The 20,265-nt window shown below is 44.0% G+C and overlaps 1 protein-coding gene across 1 annotated transcript in view; it reads left to right on the forward strand.

Annotated features, from left to right (window-relative positions):
• Window positions 1-13,855: 13,855 nt before the first annotated feature.
• Window positions 13,856-20,265, forward strand: part of LOC137429980 (actin-related protein 3) — a 30,737-nt gene continuing 24,327 nt past the window's right edge. The window contains exons 1-3 of the mRNA XM_068120408.2: window positions 13,856-14,123; window positions 16,835-16,890; window positions 17,104-17,228. Coding sequence (XP_067976509.1) covers window positions 14,080-14,123; window positions 16,835-16,890; window positions 17,104-17,228 — 225 coding nt within the window. The 5' untranslated portion in view covers window positions 13,856-14,079. The remainder of the gene's footprint in view (window positions 14,124-16,834; window positions 16,891-17,103; window positions 17,229-20,265) is intronic.

The following is a 20,265-nucleotide window of genomic DNA, read 5'->3' on the forward strand; positions in this document are numbered from 1 at the left end:
AATTTCATAGAACCAGACAAAATAAAGTCTATGGTTAAACAGTCCACAAGTGCACCTCGATAAGTTATATGTCAAGGACAATGTTAATTAAGAAATAAAAAATTGCATTATTTGTACATAACAAATGTACATGTTGTGTTATGTTATGATTGTGTGTTCTATAATAGACGGACACATCTATTGTTGTATATATAACACAATGGACATGTAAATAAGATGTAAACCTCTAGCAAGAACATTCTCAACCAATTCTCTGACATCATCAAAAATTAGTACCACGTTGAATGGCTGTCAAATGTCAAATGTCAAAAATGTCAAAAGTCAAATGTCTCCACATCAATTTCAATTCAGCATACCTTAAAACCCTTATATACCAATTTTTATGCTTCCTGCCAGAGGTGAACATCTTTTTCACATATCCGCCCAACTCCCAGACAAACAGCCACTGAGCTTGGGGGAAGTGCCGTCACTTCCTGGGGCACTCTGAGTACCACCAACAATGGTGCCGCCTTTCACACCGTACTCAGTGGGGCATTGCCTAAGAAGGAATTTCCTCCTTCCGATGGATGCCAACCTATGGGCATGTCCGTGCTCTATCCTTTAACTGCTGAACATCGAGCAAAGAAGCAGCATGTACCATTTTTTAAGTCTTTGGTATAACTCAGTTGGAGTTTGAACCACTGAACTCCCAGCCTCAGAGCGGACTACTCCAACCATTACACCACTGAGTCTGGTTAACCATTACACCACGAGATACACACCTGAGAGGGGATTAGATGTAAATGAATTATTCATTCATTCATGAGCAGTTTATATGTTTTACTATATATTTCTAGCATTTTTGAATGTTGTAAGAAATAAAAAATCTTTTTTTAAAGAATGATCTCCCCATCATATCCACATTCTACAAAATAAATCGAATTACTCATCCCACTGCATACAGCCTTGAAATTGAATTGTAAGGATTTATTCAATTGTTGCCCACACAATATGGAAGTTATTAGAAACAACTAAAGTTGACACTTCAAGGTTTGTTTTCCAAGATTGCAACAAGTTGACGATGTGCTGTACTTGTTTGTTTAAAGAATTCTTGGCTTCCTGTTTTGTTATGACGCTTCCAAGCCACATATTCTTTGTCTGAAACAACAGTTGGCAAACTTCTGTGGTTGCAGAGTGACACACACTGGATATTGCGAATGCGTTTAGGTTTGTTAACAAGGCAAGTGTGCTACTTTACGAAACCACCTCCATGGGTTGTCATCGCAACTTTGAAATCCACCGAGATTTATTGAACAAAGTCTTCCTTTGGGGTGTTTTGGCCACTAATTAAGTAAGGAACTATTTTCACTTTAATGTTGAGCAATATAATAACAATACATCCAAAGAGACAATGTACTCATAACAACTTTTAGAAACCAATGAAGTCTTAAAAATCATACGAGATGATGCAAACTTCACCTGAACATGCACTGAGTAGTTTTAAGATATTACTTATCATGTAGATTATGACTTAATTTTTATTTTTTTTAGCCAACATCTTACTGGGAACTAAACATTTATCACCACCAGAAGGAAGCAGCACATACCATTATCAAAGCCTTTGCTATGACTCGGCCCGGGTTCAAACCACCGACCTTCCAGACTCAGAGCAGATGCTCTAAATCTAAACATTACGTCACTAAGTCTGCTTCATTTTCTTAAACTTCTTGGTCTCTCCACCAGCGATGACTTCTCTGGAGCTGACCACATCGCAAACCTGCCCTCCAGATCCAGCTGCAGACTGGGCATCCTCTGTTGTTCCAAGTCATTCCTTGAAAAAGGCAGAACGACCTAGCTTACAAGGCCTGTGTCCAGAATTGAATTGCGGTAGTGCTCTCCACTTTGGGTTGGCACCCCAGCCACACATCTTTCTCTCCAGAAATCTGTGTAATCTTTTGCTTTCAACCTAATTGTCATCTTCTATAAAGCAGCTGAAGCCAACACCTGCTACCACTGACTTGCCATTGCAGGCAAGTAAGTGGCCTCGCCCTCTGTTTTATTTTTATTTTTATGCCTCTCCTTCGATAATGCTCCCTCTATTCTCTCACCCCTCAGACCATCTTCAGCAAATCCCTGCTGCAAATGTTCTTGCAGTATCTCTCTCCTAGTTAAACTCCCCAAATTCAGGCTTACTGCACACCTCAACAGCACACCTTTTGTTCCTCTTTTCAATAATTTGTCAAACCGCCTTCTTGAGGCTGGTCAATCCCTCTCTTCCCTCCTAGTTTTCAAAGCAGGTGGTGCATCACCATCTCATGTATTCCTCCATCCCTACTTGCAAATCTTTGCTAGCCCCATTAACTCGACCTAAACGAACCTAACACGTATTTGCAGATAACTGTGATTCCGCTCCTCATCTCCTGTTTGTTCATCCCCTTGCTTATTGTGTCGAATTGGTGCTGCATGTCATTTTGTGCCCTTTTACCCTATATCATCTCACTCTTCCATGAGTTTTGATCTTATATAGAAAGAAAACTTTTCAGGAAGTGTAGTAAAGCTCAAAGGTTGAAATTGGAGGAACCATGAGATTACTGTTAGCAGTAGACATAAACGCATGGAGGGAAGAGCACGAGTAAACACACTGAAAAACGTGAGAATAAAATGGTTAGAGTTTCCGCCATAATGATCACAAGTTGCTGACGTTTCAGCCTATACCCTTCCTCTTTTGCTCCGACGAAGGGGAAAGCCTGTTTCGTCAACACCTTGTGATCCTTTACGGTGGATAACTCCAACCTTTTTATTGTTATATTTTGATCCTCTCGTGCCATTTTACTCAGGAAGAAAGTTTCACAGGTGAGAGAAGAGGAAAATGAATGAATGGAGGCAAATGTTGAGGTCAGGGTTTCTGGTAGAATGTGTGTGACCTTTGGGGTTTGTTCGTAGTTGAGTGGAGAGGCAAGAGGATGGGAGAAGCAAGAACAAGAGAGAAATGGTAGTAGACTGCAAACGCACCCACTTGTCTGTGAGTGAAAAGCAGACCCTGAGACTGTGTCCTTTTGTGAGATACCATTGATACCAAGGGCTTCAGACTACACACTACACAGCCTCATGGAAGGCAAGGCAGGAAGTAGCAGCTGCAGCCGAGAAAGAGAGAGAGGAACCAAAATTCCATGGCACTTCAGATGAACGTTTTGTACACCATTATATGGGGTGTTTCAAAAAGAGTGATACAACTTTAAACGTTTATTTACAAAGAAACAGAAACCTCAGGAATGTGAACCAAACATTTATTGATATCTTATGACATGGTATTTTCTATCACTGATTGTTATTGCAGTAAGTCACTGCTAGAGTTAATGAGAGCCCAAGGTCTGAAATTGGCATTTACGCAAAATCCTTGTAATTGATATTCTCGATGTGTACCCCTTCGGGTTCAGACAGGCATTGATCCTGCCTCCAAAGTTCTGTCCAACTTTCCTGTAGGTCTCAGGTGGTTCTGACCCCAGAAAATGTTGTTGCGGTTGTTGATGGCACTGCTCAAGTGGAAATGGGCTTCATCACTGAACTACATCATGTTGATCCAGTTTGGGTACCACTCCATCCTGTCACTGAGCCAATTGCACATATCAGATCTCCTTCTCATGACACCTTGAATCCGTTCATGCCTAATAGAGATGATGTATGGGAAAAGCTTCAGTTCCTTAGTGAGGATACACCAGACTGATGTTGGTTTGATGCCCAGCTCTTGGGAGCACTGGCGGTGTGACTTAATGGGATTGTCCACTGCAGAATCTCGCACGGCGTCGATGTGGGCTTGGCTCTTGGTTGCTGATGCTGGCCTGCCACTGTTGCCCTTGCTTTGGTTGTTCACTGTACCCTTGTGCTCAAAATATTTCACGATATGTTGAATGGCACAATTTGTGGGTCCATCACGTGCTCTGAGGTTGTATCCCCGGCAGAATCTCCGGCGGGTGTCTGCATATGATTTAGTCTCATACCACAGAGCCACCACTTTTGTCTTCTGCTCCACTGTCAATGGCATAGTTGAGCTATGGAGCTAGAAATCCCAGGAAACAAATACCACAATAACACCACCAAACCCTGAAAAGGAAAACAGTATAGGTCAAAGAACAAGGAAATGGCAGGAAGTCAAAATGTATCAATCTTTTTGAAACACCCTGTACACAGTCACAGAGGATGGATGAGGAAAGGCTTAGTCCTGCAGATAATTCTGAGCAATGGCTGGATTTGAGGGCCAGATTGGCCAGATGAGGCTGTGACTGCCAAATACAGGCTGTAGCTGGTCATGAGTATCTATACATCTCCCTGATGCTTAACAAGTAAATACATTGAGGAATAAACCATCCGGTCACTACGGAGAGATAAAGTGAGAGTGTGGACTTTCCCACAATAATTTTTTTTCCAAGTAATATGGATGACCTGTTGCTCATTGTCTCTACATTAGCAGCAATTATTACGAACAGAGTGGAGGCGTTAGGAGCAGCCCTGCATCAGGTAGAGGCATCTCCAAAATGATGCACTCGGATTTTCCAATGATGAAGAGAGGTCACTAATGTCAACCAAGAACAAGATTGGTTTTCGACAACTATCTTTAGGGATGCTCGTCTCTCATGATAGGGCAAGGGAAAGAATTTAATCCATAGCAACCCCCTGTTTGCTCTTTTAGAGGAAAGATGATAGCCCTATATACTATTAAGTCCCTGAAAAGCATTAGGTTTGAGTCTGGAAAGCAGGGCAAGGTCCCGGATATTGTTGTAAATGTTCAATGAGATGGCCTTGACCTCTTGTTTGACATTAAGGGTATCCATCGATTGTTGACACAGTTGAAGCAGCATGTCCAGACTGGAATGACCTGGGTGAAAGCCAAATTGATGATCCAATATCAGAGAGGTCTGTTCCCAAGATCAATTCCCTTACTTTGCTTATGATAAGGAAAATGCTGACTGGTCTCTAATACTCCACTTTCAAAATGACGTATTGATGCCAATGAGGCCTTTTGCACATGCGCTGTGTGTGTTTATAGTGACTTGGTTTTTCTTGCCAGTCACTTTTAACCTGCTATTACTAGCATGAAACCTGGAAGTGAAAGTGTTTTAAACATCATTTTCAGCATTCAGATGAAAGAGTGGCAATTTCAGAATGGTTAACCGTAATTGTTCTGTTCAGATGTTCTGTTCTCTTCAGATGATGCAAATCCGATTCACGGAAATCCTACTTTATTAAATAAGGCAATTCTCTGTGTATGTATGTGTACGTCTGAAAATCATAGAAAAAAACAGAGCTGGTCTGATCACAACATTTTGCATACATGTTGGTAGTACCCAGGGCCAGGTCATGGGCACAAAAACAATTATTGTAAAGGGGGGAAGGGTGGGGGGGGGGGGGAGATATGACTTACGATTTTCACCTGTACACGTGTCGCAGTGCAAGTGGTTTACTGACTCTTGTTGCAACATGGGGATTATTCGGCAAGATAAAAAATATATTTGCTCCACTTCCCACATTATTCCCTCCCACCCCAGGCTCTTCCCAAAGGGATCAGGTGTTTCTAGTATGGGAAACATAAGAAATATCCATAGATGTGAGGTGTCGAGTTCCTTCCATTTCCTGTTTGTCCAATTGAGTGGTATAAATGGATATAACACACATAGACACACACACACAGATGGACACTTCTCATTTTACCAATAGATGCAAAAATTTAGTATAAATTCTCTTATGGCCCCTGAACCAAACAACAATATACAGTATATTTAAAACGACACCCACAGCCCATACAGCTCCCACTGCCAACACCTCCTCTCCTCCTCCCAAACATGATTAATAGTAAATATCGTAATTTTAAACTTAGCCTGCACATTGTCAAGCACCAGATATGACCTTCCCATTGGTGTGAAGAAGCAACCAAACCAGAGACGGTCCCCCCCCCCCCCACCCCCCCTTTTAGACTTCCTCAATGTTGGGAATGATGGCATCGTCTTTCCGATTGCAGACATCTTTAAATAATTCACTGAGCCTGCCATGTTCATACAAGGTAATCCTGCAAGGTTCAAAGCCCACTCACTGGCAGCAATGGTCGAAGGTTTGGGTAGAACGTGCCTGTCTCCAAACTTTCAGGCCTTGCATTAGTCCATGTCCTCAGGGGTTTGTAGAAGGATCTGCAAGCTATCAGCTTTTCGGACGAGGTCAGAAAGTTATTCAACTCTTTTGTTGCTTCCAAGTATTTTTGGGTTATTTTAGAAGCTTTGGGAACCATTTTAGGTAACAATCCTTGTCTCGCACACACGATATACGTTCACTTGTTCAGCTGCCCTGATGACCCCCATTGCAAGGGGCTTCTACGCATGAGCTCATTCTGGGTCGGATTACATCATTTCAAATGCAGCTTATTAAGAGGGTCAGGTTTGGCACCCTTATGGAGTGGGGGTAACTGGCAATTTTCCATGATGTAAGTACTAGGATTATAATCCTCATACTTCTAGAACTAGTAGTAGTATAGGAGTTAAGATTGGTTAGGAATTCACCACCTTGATGGGAGAGAAGCTCAGATTTCTGTGAGAGGGGGTAAGATGTAGGGGGTTATATGTTGTACAGTTTCGAACATTGTAAAATAAATGAAACTGAATATTTTTTTTCTTAATAGGGATGGTTCCTGAGCATAATATAAGGAGGGGATTTATTGTTAATTGTGAGTAAGTCACGATACAATGGGCAAGGAGGAATTTTCCATCGACCTCTCCACATTTCAAAGGCACTACCCAATACGTTACAGTATCTAATCTGGTGCATGAAGTACCAGACTCAGTGACTTAATTGTCAGAGCATCCACTCTGGGTCTGGGAGGTCAACGGTTCAAACCTGACTCTGGCCAAGTCATACTGGTCAAAGACTAAAAAAAGGAACAAAGTATGACAAACAACCGCGGGTTACCAACGATTGTCAGGTGCAATGGGCACCTTTGGCCTCTTCTTGTGTTGAAATTCTTTGTAAGGGAACTCGTATTAAGTCAATATAATTACTATATTATTACTTACTGTTGATTTACTTTGAGTGACGTTCACTTGAAGGTGGCCCTTTTGGAAGTCACGAACCAATTACAAATTCAGCAAAAAATGATGCCGCTTGCCTATTCTGCCAGGTGATAGTTTTTCTTCAGTTCCTGTAATTGTGCTGATGCAGGGGAACTGAGATATCAGCTGATGGTGTAAGTGCCATCGTGTAAAAGAGTGTCTGTGCCATGAAGAATATGGAGGACAATCACGTGCAGAGCGATGCATATTCCTGAAGAGTTGAACATTCTTGTAGGCCTGTGGACACACTCCACAAATATGGGCCTTTTTGGAAAGTGTGTAAAAGTGTAACTTTGATTAGCACCACTCTCGTGTATCTTAGCAGTTTTTTCTGTACATCATGGTATACCTTTCAATGCACCACAGACGCATATCTTCAATGGTGCATTTCAGACACAAGCTAACTGTTATTAAAGAATCTGAAACCAGTTGCGAACCAGTAAAACTTTTCAGCAGCAATTGATGCCTCTCGAGTGTCCGAAACTTCAGACAGTACTGCGAAACACCGATTCGACAGTTTTGGTCTCGTCGGAAATCAAACCCAGACTTAGACATCGAGCTCACTTTAGTCTGTTAATAAATTAATTTTTTCTCTTTCAGGTATTGAGCGAGGCTCATGGAAGAGCAAAACAACGGAGAGAAATGAACCAACAGCCAAAACGGGTCAAAGGCAACACGGTGGGAGAACAACAAACAGGTGCACCAGAGCATGAGGCGAGGATTTGCAGGACAAGGTGGGAATGTATTTGTATGTTATAATGTTAATAGTAAAATACAGTACCAAGTGTGAGATCGAGCCACATTTAGTGCGGAGAGTAACCCGGATTGTTGCACAACACCAACTGGTTCTTATTTATCATTTTAAAAGCTAATGAGCTAGCTCTTTTTCAACAATTCCATGACCTTGATTCTGATAGGATGCTCCATAAGTGAAGACACACAAACATTCACCTTACAACTTACAAATTTCCTACAATTTGTCTCTGAAATGATGTCGGCCATACTTTCTTAGTGCTTGATCTATAGATTTCAACAAAAATGTTTCTATAGATTTAAACCAAAAATATCACCCCTCCAGCGAAACGAATCCCCCATTCAAATGAGCAAATACAAAGAAATATTTTCATGAAATAAGACCTGCAAGTTGTACATCGTTCCAGCATTCAATTTCCCCTTTCAGGAGCCGGTGCAAAGCATTGCCGACGCTTGTACAGTTTGTGGCCACCGTTGCGATAAAGAGAGAGCTTTATGAGGAACAGAGTGTGTCATGTAGTTTCGTTTTTCTATTATTTTTTGGTGAAAATGGAGTTCACCCCTCCAGTAGTATCAGCGCCCATTGCATAAAGTTCATCTGTTTCGCTCTTTTATCAGAACTCAGCAATCTGAATGCATCGTTTCCTATCCAGCAATCCATACATTTTTAGTTCTACATAAATGCTCCTACAAAATACTATCTGATGACATTCCTAGAAATTAAGTTACACTCAGGGTGGACTTGGCAATCGCCTTTATCTTGGATCATACAACTAGGGCTGATCATGTGACATGACGTGTGAGTCCCAGAGGTACGACATAACAAAAGGCATTTCAAAGGGAATTGAGGATTAGGTGGGAGAAGGAGGGAGATAGAAATAGGTGAAAGACTAGCTGGGTGCTCAGGATTGTGTACCAGGCTTCAAGTGCCCCCACAAAAGTTAAAATTACAGTAAATGAGCGAAGATAAGTAGGAAGAGGTGAAACAAGAAACCTTGGAATGTGATGTTTAAGGCAATCGTAAAATTCACCTCCATCTTCGGAAAGAGTTCGACCCAACAAAACCTGCGTGCGATCAGCTTTAGACTTGCGTTCAGGGACAATGTCAACTGCCATTATTTGAGAACGTTTCCACCAACTATGTCAAAACTCTACTCTCAATCGATCTCGGCCACGGTTACAGAAAGAGAGAGAAACATTTATGATTGCTTCGTGAGTCTGACAGTGGTATGAATATTGAATAAATGGGAATGAACTCATTGAGTGAAGCTCAGTGGGAATTTTCTGACTTACGACATGTGCTATACTATGTGGTGAGTCAAGTGTGGTGGGAGACCTATTCGAGGCAATGCAATTTAATTTCAAAGTTTGTCCATTATGGTTCAGGGCTGTTCACGTTATGGTGGTGGTTTTCTGATGAAACCCCGGGACAAAAACTCGAGAAATGCTTCTAGTGAGTGATTTTGTGGCATTTTACAAATGCGTCTTTAATGGCAAATGTGACAAGACAAGTGATAGCTTAACGTTATTGATTTATAACTTCTGAACTGATGAAAGCAATTTCTTTATGATGATCAACTTATTATTACTATATATTACACTAGCAGAAGTACCCGGCATTGCCGGGCGGGGGAGGGGAGGGGGGAGGGGAGGGGAGGGGAAAGGGGGGGAGGGGAGAAGAGGGGGGGAGGGGAGAAGAGGGGGAGGGGGAGAAGAGGGGGAGGGGGAGGGGGAGAGGGGAGAAGAGGGGGGAGGGGGAGGGGGAGGGGGAGAGGGGAAAAGAGGGGGGGTGGGGAGGGGGAGGGGGAGGGATGGGAGGGGGCAGGGGGTGGGAGGGGCGAAGGGGGTGGGAGGGGGGAGGGGGGTGGGAGGGGAGCGGAGGGGAGGAGAGGGGGGAGGGGAGGAGAAGGGGAAGGGGAAGAGAGGGGGGAGGGGAGAAGAGGGGGGAGGGGAGAAGAGGGGGGAGGGGAGGGGGGAGGGGGGAGGTGAGGGAGAGGGGAGGGGGAAGGGGGAGGGGGAGGGGAGGGGGAGGGGGTGGTGAAGGGGTAGGGAAGAAAGGAAGGGGTAGGGGGGAAAGGGAGGAGCATGGGGGAAAGGGAGGGGGAGGGTATGGGGGAAAGGGAGGGGGAGGGTATGGGGGAGGGGGAGGGGGATGGGGAAGGGGTAGGGCAGAAAGGAAGGGGTAGGGGGAAAGGGAGGGGCATGGGGGAAAGGGAGGGGGAGGGGAGGGGGAGGGGAGGGGGGAAGGGGAGAGGGTAGGGTGGAGGGGGAAGGGTAGGGGGAGGGGAGGGGGGAAAGGGAGGGGGAGCGGGAGGGAGGGGGAGGAGGGAAGGGGAGGGGAGGGATATAGATGGTTACTGGCAATTGATCACATCCACAAATGATGTAATCCACACAATTTATGTACTTTACATAACGTTAATAGGAATACATCTGGCCGTGTAGATGGGAAATACAGTTTGTTTGAAATAAATCACAAATATCAGATGAAAGTGAAAAAAAACCTATGTGGTGTGAATGGCAATGTTCCTCGCTGAAATGTGAAAAACCTGAATTACGGGCGAATGCATAACTGTGAGATTATGGCGGCAAAGTTGGAACATCACGTGATCGCTCTGAGCGAATCAGCGCGCTGCTCTGCGACCAGCTGAGATTCCGTGTATAATGTTACTCGCTGAAATGCGCTGAGGTAAATATGAATAAAAAATTCGATATATTTTCACTTTTACGTTTTGGCTAACTCGCTCGCGAACCTGACGAAGATCCTGAGCAAGGATCGCTACGTTATGCTAACGCTACGTTAGCTACGCTACGTTCGCTACATTATGGCTAAAAATATGGATCTAACGATGAAAGAAAAAAACCCTATGTGGTGTGAATGGCAATGTTCCTCGCTGAAATGTGAAAAAACTGAATTACGTGCGAACGCATAACTGTGAGATTATGGCGGCAAAGTTGGAACATCACGTGATCGCTCTGAGCGAATCAGCGCGCTGCTCTGCCATTCCGGTCATAATATTCCTCGCTGAAATGCGCTGAGGTAAAAATATGGTTAAAAAATATTATGAAATAAATTTTTAGGTCGACCATGTTCGTACCAGGCTCAATGGCCATGTTTGTGCCAAATATCAAGTTTGTGAGCCTCTCCGTTTAGGAGTCTATCGGTAACATTACACACACACACACACACACACACACACACACACACACACACACACACACACACAAACTGTGTTTTATATATATAGATAGAAATAAATATATATATTCTATACAACATTGAGGTTCATTGAAGAACAAGACGACAGAGGATAGAAAGGCAACGGACTGACAGTGGGCCCATATTTGGACAAAACAAGCAAGGGAATAAGCAAAGATAAGGCTGTGAAATTCACTATAACATGTAAGTAAGAGGATTGGATTATGTATGGATAATTGGGGTAGAAAATATCACAGGTTATGATGGTGGAAGACATGGCAAGACCTGAGTTAGATGAATGAGTGGCTGAAAATTAGATGCACCTGAGTGGCTGGGCTACTCAAGGACTTCAAATGTTCTTGTACTGAAGCCATTCCAGTGTTGCTTTGGCTTTTTGCTTGGGGTCATTGTCGTGTTGGAATGCAAATCTTCGCCATAGTCTGAGCTCTTTTGCTTTCTGAAGCAGGTTCTCCTCAAGGATTTGCCTCTATTTTCTGAGGTCTCCATTCATTATTCCCTCTATCCTTACAAGTCTCCCAGTTCCTGATGCTGAAACGCCTCCCCATAGCATGATGCTGCCATCACCATGCTTCACAGTAGGGATGATGTTAGATGGGTGATGAGCTGTGCTCAGTTTCCACCAGACATAGCGCTTTGCATTCAGGCCAAATAATTCAATTTTCACCTCATCAGACCATGGAATATTTTACCTCATGCTCTCAGTGTTTCCCAGGCCTTCTTGCAAATTGCAGGTGTGCTGTCATATGCCTTTTTCTCAGAAGTGGTTTCTGTCTGGCCACTCTCCCATAAGGCTTCGATTTGTGCAGTGCTGCAGAGACTGTTGTCCTTCCAGCATGTTCTCCCATCTCAGCTAAAGAACTCTAGTTCTGTGAGAGTGGTCATTGGGTTCTTGGTCACCTCCCTGACCAAGGTCCTTCTTGCCCGGTTGCTCAGTTTGATCGGACGGTCAGCTCTCGGAAGAGTCTGGGTAGTTCCATATTCTTTCCATTTCCTAATGATGGAGCTCTCTGTGCTCTTGGGAACTTACAACACTCTAGAAAAGAAATTGTTTTATACCCTTTCCCCGATCTCGACCTCCTCACAATTGTACTATCTATGAGTTCTACGGACTGTTCCTTGGACTTTGTGGTAGAGGTTCTGGGTCTGACATGCATTGTCCACCGTGGGACCTTATTTAGAAAGGTGTGTTTCTTTCTAAATCATGTCCAATCAATTGAATTGGCCACAGGTGGACTTCAATCAAGTTGTGGAGACATCTTAAGCATGATCAAAGGAAATTGGATACGCCTGAGCTCAATTTGGAGTGTCTGAGCAAAGGGGTTGAATAACCATTGACTCAAGACAGTACATGGAATAGCCGAGGCAGTATGGTGCACCACACGTACCTTTAAGAATTGGAGTGAAGAGTGCAATTGAAATGTTCTTGGAAAACCTGTTGTGCCTTTCCAATTCCCCTATTAATTTACTTTTTATTTTTTTTCCTTTATGGGAGAGCAAGGCTCATGGAAGAGTAAGGTGTTTCTGGCTGTGGGACAAACATCAAGGGAAATAAAGTATAGGATAAGGAGGGAGGAGTGGAGGATTCACTGAAACTTGCAAATTAGATGGTTGGGTTAAGAAAAGTTAATTGAGGTAATATGGGACGGAATTTGGGTATGGCAAGGGGTGGCAGCTCGTGCACTGCCTGCTTGAAACCTTGAAGAGTGAGACAGAACAGGCTCTGGAAGGTGGTTCCATAGACGGAAGAAGCCAGGAAAAACAGATTTGAGATGTGGAGTCAGCCTGAATTTTGGAAGTTTAACCAGGAGGGGAATTACTGGATAAATGTGTGCATCCTGGAGTAGATATAAGGTCGGATCCTAAACCCTAAGCTTAACTAATCTATGAGAATATGAACATCTTGATATATTATATTGAAACATTTCCTTTGACGTTATATTTCCACCACGTGCACCTCTGGAAGCGATTCAAATACCGTAGGTAGATCAACTTCATGGCAGCCAAGTTCACACTTTGAGAGGAGGTTTCAGTTGAAAAGGTAAACCCTCCAGGTATTCGGATGACGTTGTGATTGGATGTTGAAACAGAAAATCAACGGAAGGTGTTTTATGCCCTCTGACGACAATATGACATCATAGCAGCCCTGCGCAATAATTGTGATTTCAGATTGAAGAAAAACTGTTGGTATTGTCACAGATTCGTGAATGAGAAACGTCACAAGTCGTGAAACAATGTATTGTGCGTCTGTTTTTGCGTCGACGACCTTCAAAGACAAACAACACGTATAATGTATATGATAGCTGAGATTAGATGTATTTATTTGTTGAATTTGTTATTTGTTGGCAACATTAAAAGTTGAGCTGTGCAAAAACAATCCACACATTCTCGAGGAACTGAGGGAAACCATCATCAACGTCTTCCACAATATTCCGCAACGTGAACTCCTGGCCAGTGTTTTGGGAACATAATAAGACGAGTGCTTGGATACCTGTCCTCAAGTTCGTGGAGACCGTTTCCAACATTTACTGTAAGCAGAACAAGCTCAATATAGGTTACTGGCTTGCAGCCTGCAGGTGCACAGGGACTTTTCGATCCCGCTGCAGTATATTCTCCTTATGTCTATATATAGACTATAGTCATATCATTTGTTCATTCATTTGCTCTTCGTTTGGTCCCAGCCCACTTATGCACTTCTCTCCGCCCTCTTATGCACTTGTCTCCGCCCTCGTACGCACTTCTCGACGCCCCTCTTTAAGCTCTTTACTCCGCCCCTTACACAACTCTCAATTCACCTCCCCCAATCTCCCTCTCCACCCATTTCCCAACCTATGCTCCGCCCTGTTGGTCTGCAGCTCTTCCGGGGCGCGGACATTTTGCGAACCGGAGTGAATTTTTTCGATTCGTTTACTCGATTCTGTCTTTATCCCGCCCCTCGTTTTCCTCGTCGTTTTTATTTCTCGTTGCCCCATTTTTTCGAACCTACTTCCCCCTCTCTCTCGTTCTCTCGCTCTCTTTCATTCCGCCCGCTGCCCAGCCATGGCGGGCCAAATGCCGGCTTGTGTGGTCGACTGCGGTACCGGGTGAGACGATGCTTCCTTCACCATGTCTATCTCTGTGTTTGTCTCTCGGTCGTCTCATTCCGTAACCAGCAACACGCTTCAAGCGGAAGGACATGGAGTATCTGGCTTGGTGACACCGCTACTGTCTCATGGTATCCACCCCGCACTAGGCCAAGGGTGTGTGTGTGTGTGTGTGTGTGTGTGTGTGTGTGTGTGTGTGTGTGTGTGTGTGTGTGTGTGTGTGTGTGTGTGTGTGTGTGTGTGTGTGTGTGTGTGTGTGTGTGTGTGTGTGTGTCAGTCACTGTGTGTGTGTCACGGTGTGTGTGTGTGTATGTATGTATGTCTAGCATTTCCTGAGGTGTCCACAGACCCATTATGTTTCCTCTTAATCCTCTCCCCCCCCCCCCCCCCACCTCCCCAACACCACCTCCGCCTCCCAACCTCCACCACCACCTCCTCCCAACCTCCACCACCACCTCCTCCCAACCTCCACCACCACCTCCTCCCAACCTCCACCACCACCTCCTCCCAACCTACACACCACCACCTCCTCCCAACATCCACCACCTCCCCCTCTCAACCGCCACCATCTCCCTCCTCCCAACCTCCACCACCTCTCCCTCCAAACCTCCACCACCTCTCCCTCCAAACCTCCACCACCTCCCCCTCCCAACCTCCACCACCTCCTCCTCCCAACCTCCACCACCTCCTCCTCCCAACCCCCACCAACTCCTCCTCCCAACCCCCACCACCTCCTCCTCCCAACCCCCACCACCTCCTCCCAACCCCCACCACCCCCTCCCAACCCCCACCACCTCCTCCTCCCAACCTCCACCACCTCCGCCTCCCAACCTCCACCACCTCCCCCTCCCAACCTCCACCTCCACCACCTCCTCCTCCCAAACCCCACCACCTCCCCCTCCCAACCCCCACCATCTCCCCCTCCCAACCCCCACCATCTCCCTCTCCCAACCCCCACCACCTCCTCCTCCCAACCTCCACCACCTCCTCCCAACCTCCACCACGTCCCTCCTCCCAACCTCCACCCAACCTCCACCACCTCCTCCTCCCAACCTCCACCCCCTCCTCCTCCCAACCTCCACCCCCTCCTCCTCCCAACCTCCACCCCCTCCTCCTCCCAACCTCCACCACCTACTCCCACACACATATCCTGTAAACTCTTCTTGGTGACCTCTCGTACTTCTAACCCCCGAGGTCGTTGTTGAAGTTGTGGGGATCATCAGGGCGTTGCCGTGCTCATAACGTTTGTTTGTTTGTTTGTTTTTTGTTTTATCCGAATTTCCCGTATGCCGGATGTGTTGGAATGCCATGCACAGGAAGACGTCCAAAAGGTCTTCCCTGGTGCCTTGACCTTTGGGTGAAAGGGACCAACAGCACATTGCAGAGTCTTGGGAGAAATTTGATTCCGATGCAGACATTGAAGGATGCGAATTGGCAATCATGTCTGGCTTTTATCACAATCACTACCACCACCACTACCCACCACCACTACTACCACTACTACTACTACCACCACCACCACTACTACCACCACCACCACCACTACTACCACCACCACCACTACTACCACAACCACCACTACTACCACCACTACGACTACCACCACCACCACTACCCACCATCACCACTACCCACCATCACCACTACCCACCATCACCACTACCCACCATCACCACTACCCACCATCACCACTACTCACCATCACCACTGCTCACCATCACCACTGCTCACCATCACCACTGCTCACCATCACCACTACCCACCATCACCACTACCCACCATCACCACTACCCACCATCACCACTACTCACCATCACCACTGCTCACCATCACCACTGCTCACCATCACCACTGCTCACCATCACCACTACCCACCATCACCACTGCTCACCATCACCACTACCCACCATCACCACTACTCACCACCACGACCAGTAATACTACTACCACTAGTACCTCGATCACTATTGCTACCACTGCTACTTCCAGCACTACCATTATTTCCACGCTCATGTCTAGTTATTCAGGGAACGTTTGGGGTTGGTGGTACAGGGTTTTGTAATATGGGTACCAGCGATAATTCACCTACTCTTTACGAAAGGCACCATCGGATGTTGAACGACCATTGCTGACTCACGGGTCTTCCGGCTTAACATCCTTCCGATGGACGTCGCATTGATACCTCGCCCTGCCTGCAAAACACCAGGACGATAGTTTATAGCCGGGTTGGGATTCAAAATGTAGACTTCACAGCTCAAAGGTGAGTGTACACACCTTTAAGCTATCCTGCCAGCCATACCTGTGTTGTGTTGACTTAACACGGCATTATTTAACTCCATCAGTCTATCGACTTGATTTCACAGGGGTGAAGTGCAAGGACAACATTGGGACAGGTGTGAAGACATTTTAGTTTGGTTTTTGATTAATCTGCAGGTGCAGTGTTGAGCCTCATTCCATGCGGTGCATGCCTGGTCATGACCATTTACCTGCAATGCAATGCAGCCTGTGACTTGCACAGGTGTTCTGTGGCATGCGGTCGGACAGGTCACTCTATCCTTTATAATGCGCAACACCAACCTCCCTGTTGGATAACCAAGTCATTGTGTCTGCATAAGCCTTTTCGTTTAAAAAAAGAAGTCTTTTGTCGTGTCTGCATTTATCTGCTCATTGTCAGAATGCCTTTGTTTAACATTTCCTTCCTTCGTCTGCAGGTACACGAAGATCGGATATGCCGGAAACACGGAGCCGCAGTTTATCATCCCATCTTGTGAGTTCTGCAAATGTTCGACCGAAACCTTTTAATTTTAACGGTGTCCGTGGCTTACCTTACCCTTTGACTCGTAAAAGCTTTGAGTGTGAAACGCATCGTTGCATTGCTTTCTGTGGACCTTCTTCTTGCAAGCTTTCAGTGAGGGTTTTGGAGCTGTAAAGTGAACGGGTTTTGTAATGCATGCTTTGGTTCTCTCTCTGCACCCCGCAGGCATCTCCATCAAGGAGTCCGCTAAGGTTGGAGATAAGGCCCAGCGGCGGGTGATGAAAGGGGTCGATGATCTGGATTTCTTCATCGGAGACGAAGCCATCGATAAGCCGAGCTATGCGACCAAGGTGCCATGCCCTCTCCTCTTCATTATCACGTCATGACTGTTGTGCTGAGATGGAATTTGATGAAAAGGGGACGGTGCTTTTATTTATTTCCTATTCATTTTGTTGTTACAACAACAGGAATTTTAAGGCCATTTTCCCTGCTAGAACAGCGGCTGTTGCGGTTGTTGTTGTTGTTTTTTGTTGTTACCTCTGCCACCGAAGGTTGATGGAGGTTATGTTGTCACCCGTGTCTGTTTGTGTGAACAGGATATCTCAACAAGACTGAAAGTCTAACGGCAGCGTAGCTGGGCTTGTAAAATATTATAAGCCACAAACACACATTATTTGCTTTTTAAACAGTCGCTAATGCTGTTTATAACATTAAACAAAGAAATTTTTGAGGAAGCCCAACATCCATGAGGTACGTTTTACTTACGGAACTGCGCGAAGATCTACTGTAATCTATATACCCCACAGGGGTTGGGTAAATAACATGACCCTGCAGCTAAAGTAGCGTTTTTCGTAGTGGCCTTTTGAAACCCACCAATTAAGGTTTTGTTTTGAAAACCACCAATGAAACACACTTTTCTTGCTGTTTAGCACGAAACTGAAAGAGAGGAATACCTGGTTGTGCTCATTTACCAAGCAGCTAGCTAGCACTTGCCAAGCCAGCCCATCCTTAACGGTTTTGAATGGAGTGCTTGATCGAATGCCAAAACCACTTGGCGATCTCTCCTCAAGAAACTTGGTAAATGAACACACACCCAATGTTCTTGAGACCCGACCATAGATCGACTGTAATCTATATACCCCAAAGAGGCATGACCCTTCCTGCTTGGTGTTACAATTAGATTTACTATAATATTAACGTTACGTTATCATTATTTCAAAAATGATATCACTATCAAAAAACCGAGGCGAATTCCTTACTTCCGTGGTTGTTAGTACCATACACTGCTTATCATTGATTCAAGAACCATACACCGCCTCAATTCATTAACGTTGTATTCACGACATTGGGATTAAAGTGTTATGGTGATATTTACTATATTGTTATTGTTATTATTAATATTATTACGAAAACTATACCACTGAAACGATACACTACTGTATTAAGAAATCTGGCCTTAATTTGTCTGAAGCGGCCAGAAGGTGAGGCATGAAGCCGAAGGCCTATACCTACCGTATTGTTGCAAGAGACGTAACGCCGATGCTTTCGATATTTGATGGTCATTTTAACAATCTGTTTGTTTGTGTTTCACACTGAATGAAAAGCGTAAAGGTGGAGCCGATTGTGATATATGACGGGTTCGACAATATGTTCAGCTTGAACGAAATTAGAATCAAAATGCCGGAGTGTGGAGAGTCAGCTGCCGTATCGCCGTAATGACATCAGACGTAATGACATCACCCTGTCATGTGACCAGATCCACAGCTCTGATTGGTATACGTTTGAGGGGACATACATACATACATGCATACATACGGATAGACAAACACTGTTCTAGACAGCTTTGCCCTATAGGCTACTCCGTTAAAAATTGTGGATGGATTCGGGCGAAATTTGGTGGTGAGGTTGGTTATGTGACAAGGTCGACTAGATTTTTGGTGAAGATCCAGATCTGCGGCCGAGATTTTAAAAAGTGATTCTTCACCATTGAGTGATAGGGCCAAAAGTGCTATATAATATGATATTTCAAAAAGGTATGGACGACATGACAAAGCTTGGGGGATGAGTTGGGTAGGTGACAAGAGCAGGCCAATTATATTTTCGTTCAGGTCTGGATCCAGATCCGGCCTATCGGTGGGATACAAAATGTAAACTGTTCAGCTTGGCGGAGGGATGTGCTCTCTACTGAGTGGCGTTCGAGTTAATTTTGTTATGAATTGGAGCAGTTTTGAATGAATGGGGAAGTTGAGGATTTTACAGGTTTTCTTCAATTTCAGACAAAATGTGTTTTTCATTTTTCACTTCATCAACTCTACTTTATGGTTGAAAATGGGATGTTTGAGATAATTTCGGTTATTAACGGGATGTTTTTAGATGATTTTAGTTATTAATGGGATGTTTGAAATGATTTTGGTTATTAATGGGATGTTTGAAATGATTTTGGTTATTAACGGGATGTTTTTAGATAATTTTAGTTATTAATGGGATGTTTGAACTGATTTTGTTTTTTTAATTGGATGTTTGAAATGATTTTGGTTATTAATGGGATGTTTGAAATGATTTTGGTTATTAACGGGATGTTTTTAGATAATTTTAGTTATTAATGGGATGTTTGAACTGATTTTGTTTTTTTAATTGGATGTTTGAAATGATTTTGGTTATTAATGGGATGTTTGAAATTATTTTGATTATAAACGGGATGTTTGAGATGATTTTGGTTATTAACGGGATGTTTGTGATAATTTTGGTTATTAATGGGATGTTTGAGATAATTTTGGTTATTAATGGGATGTTTGGGATGATTTTGGTTATTAACGGGATGTTTGAGATGATTTTGGTTATTAACAGGATGTTTGTGATCATTTTGGTTATTAATGGGATGTTTGAGATAATTTTGGTTATTAATGGGATGTTTGAGATAATTTTGGTTATTAACGGGATGTTTTTAGATAATTTTAGTTATTAATGGGATGTTTGAACTGATTTTGTTTTTTTAATTGGATGTTTGAAATGATTTTGGTTATTAATGGGATGTTTGAAATGATTTTGGTTATTAACGGGATGTTTGTGATAATTTTGGTTATTAATGGGATGTTTGAGATAATTTTGGTTATTAATGGGATGTTTGGGATGATTTTGGTTATTAACGGGATGTTTGAGATGATTTTGGTTATTAACAGGATGTTTGTGATCATTTTGGTTATTAATGGGATGTTTGAGATAATTTTGGTTATTAATGGGATGTTTGAGATAATTTTGGTTATTAACGGGATGTTTTTAGATAATTTTAGTTATTAATGGGATGTTTGAACTGATTTTGTTTTTTTAATTGGATGTTTGAAATGATTTTGGTTATTAATGGGATGTTTGAAATGATTTTGGTTATTA

This window comes from Myxine glutinosa, chromosome 6, assembly GCF_964187855.1.
Source record: "Myxine glutinosa chromosome 6, kmMyxGlut1.1, whole genome shotgun sequence".
Classification (NCBI taxonomy): Eukaryota; Metazoa; Chordata; class Myxini; order Myxiniformes; family Myxinidae; genus Myxine; species Myxine glutinosa.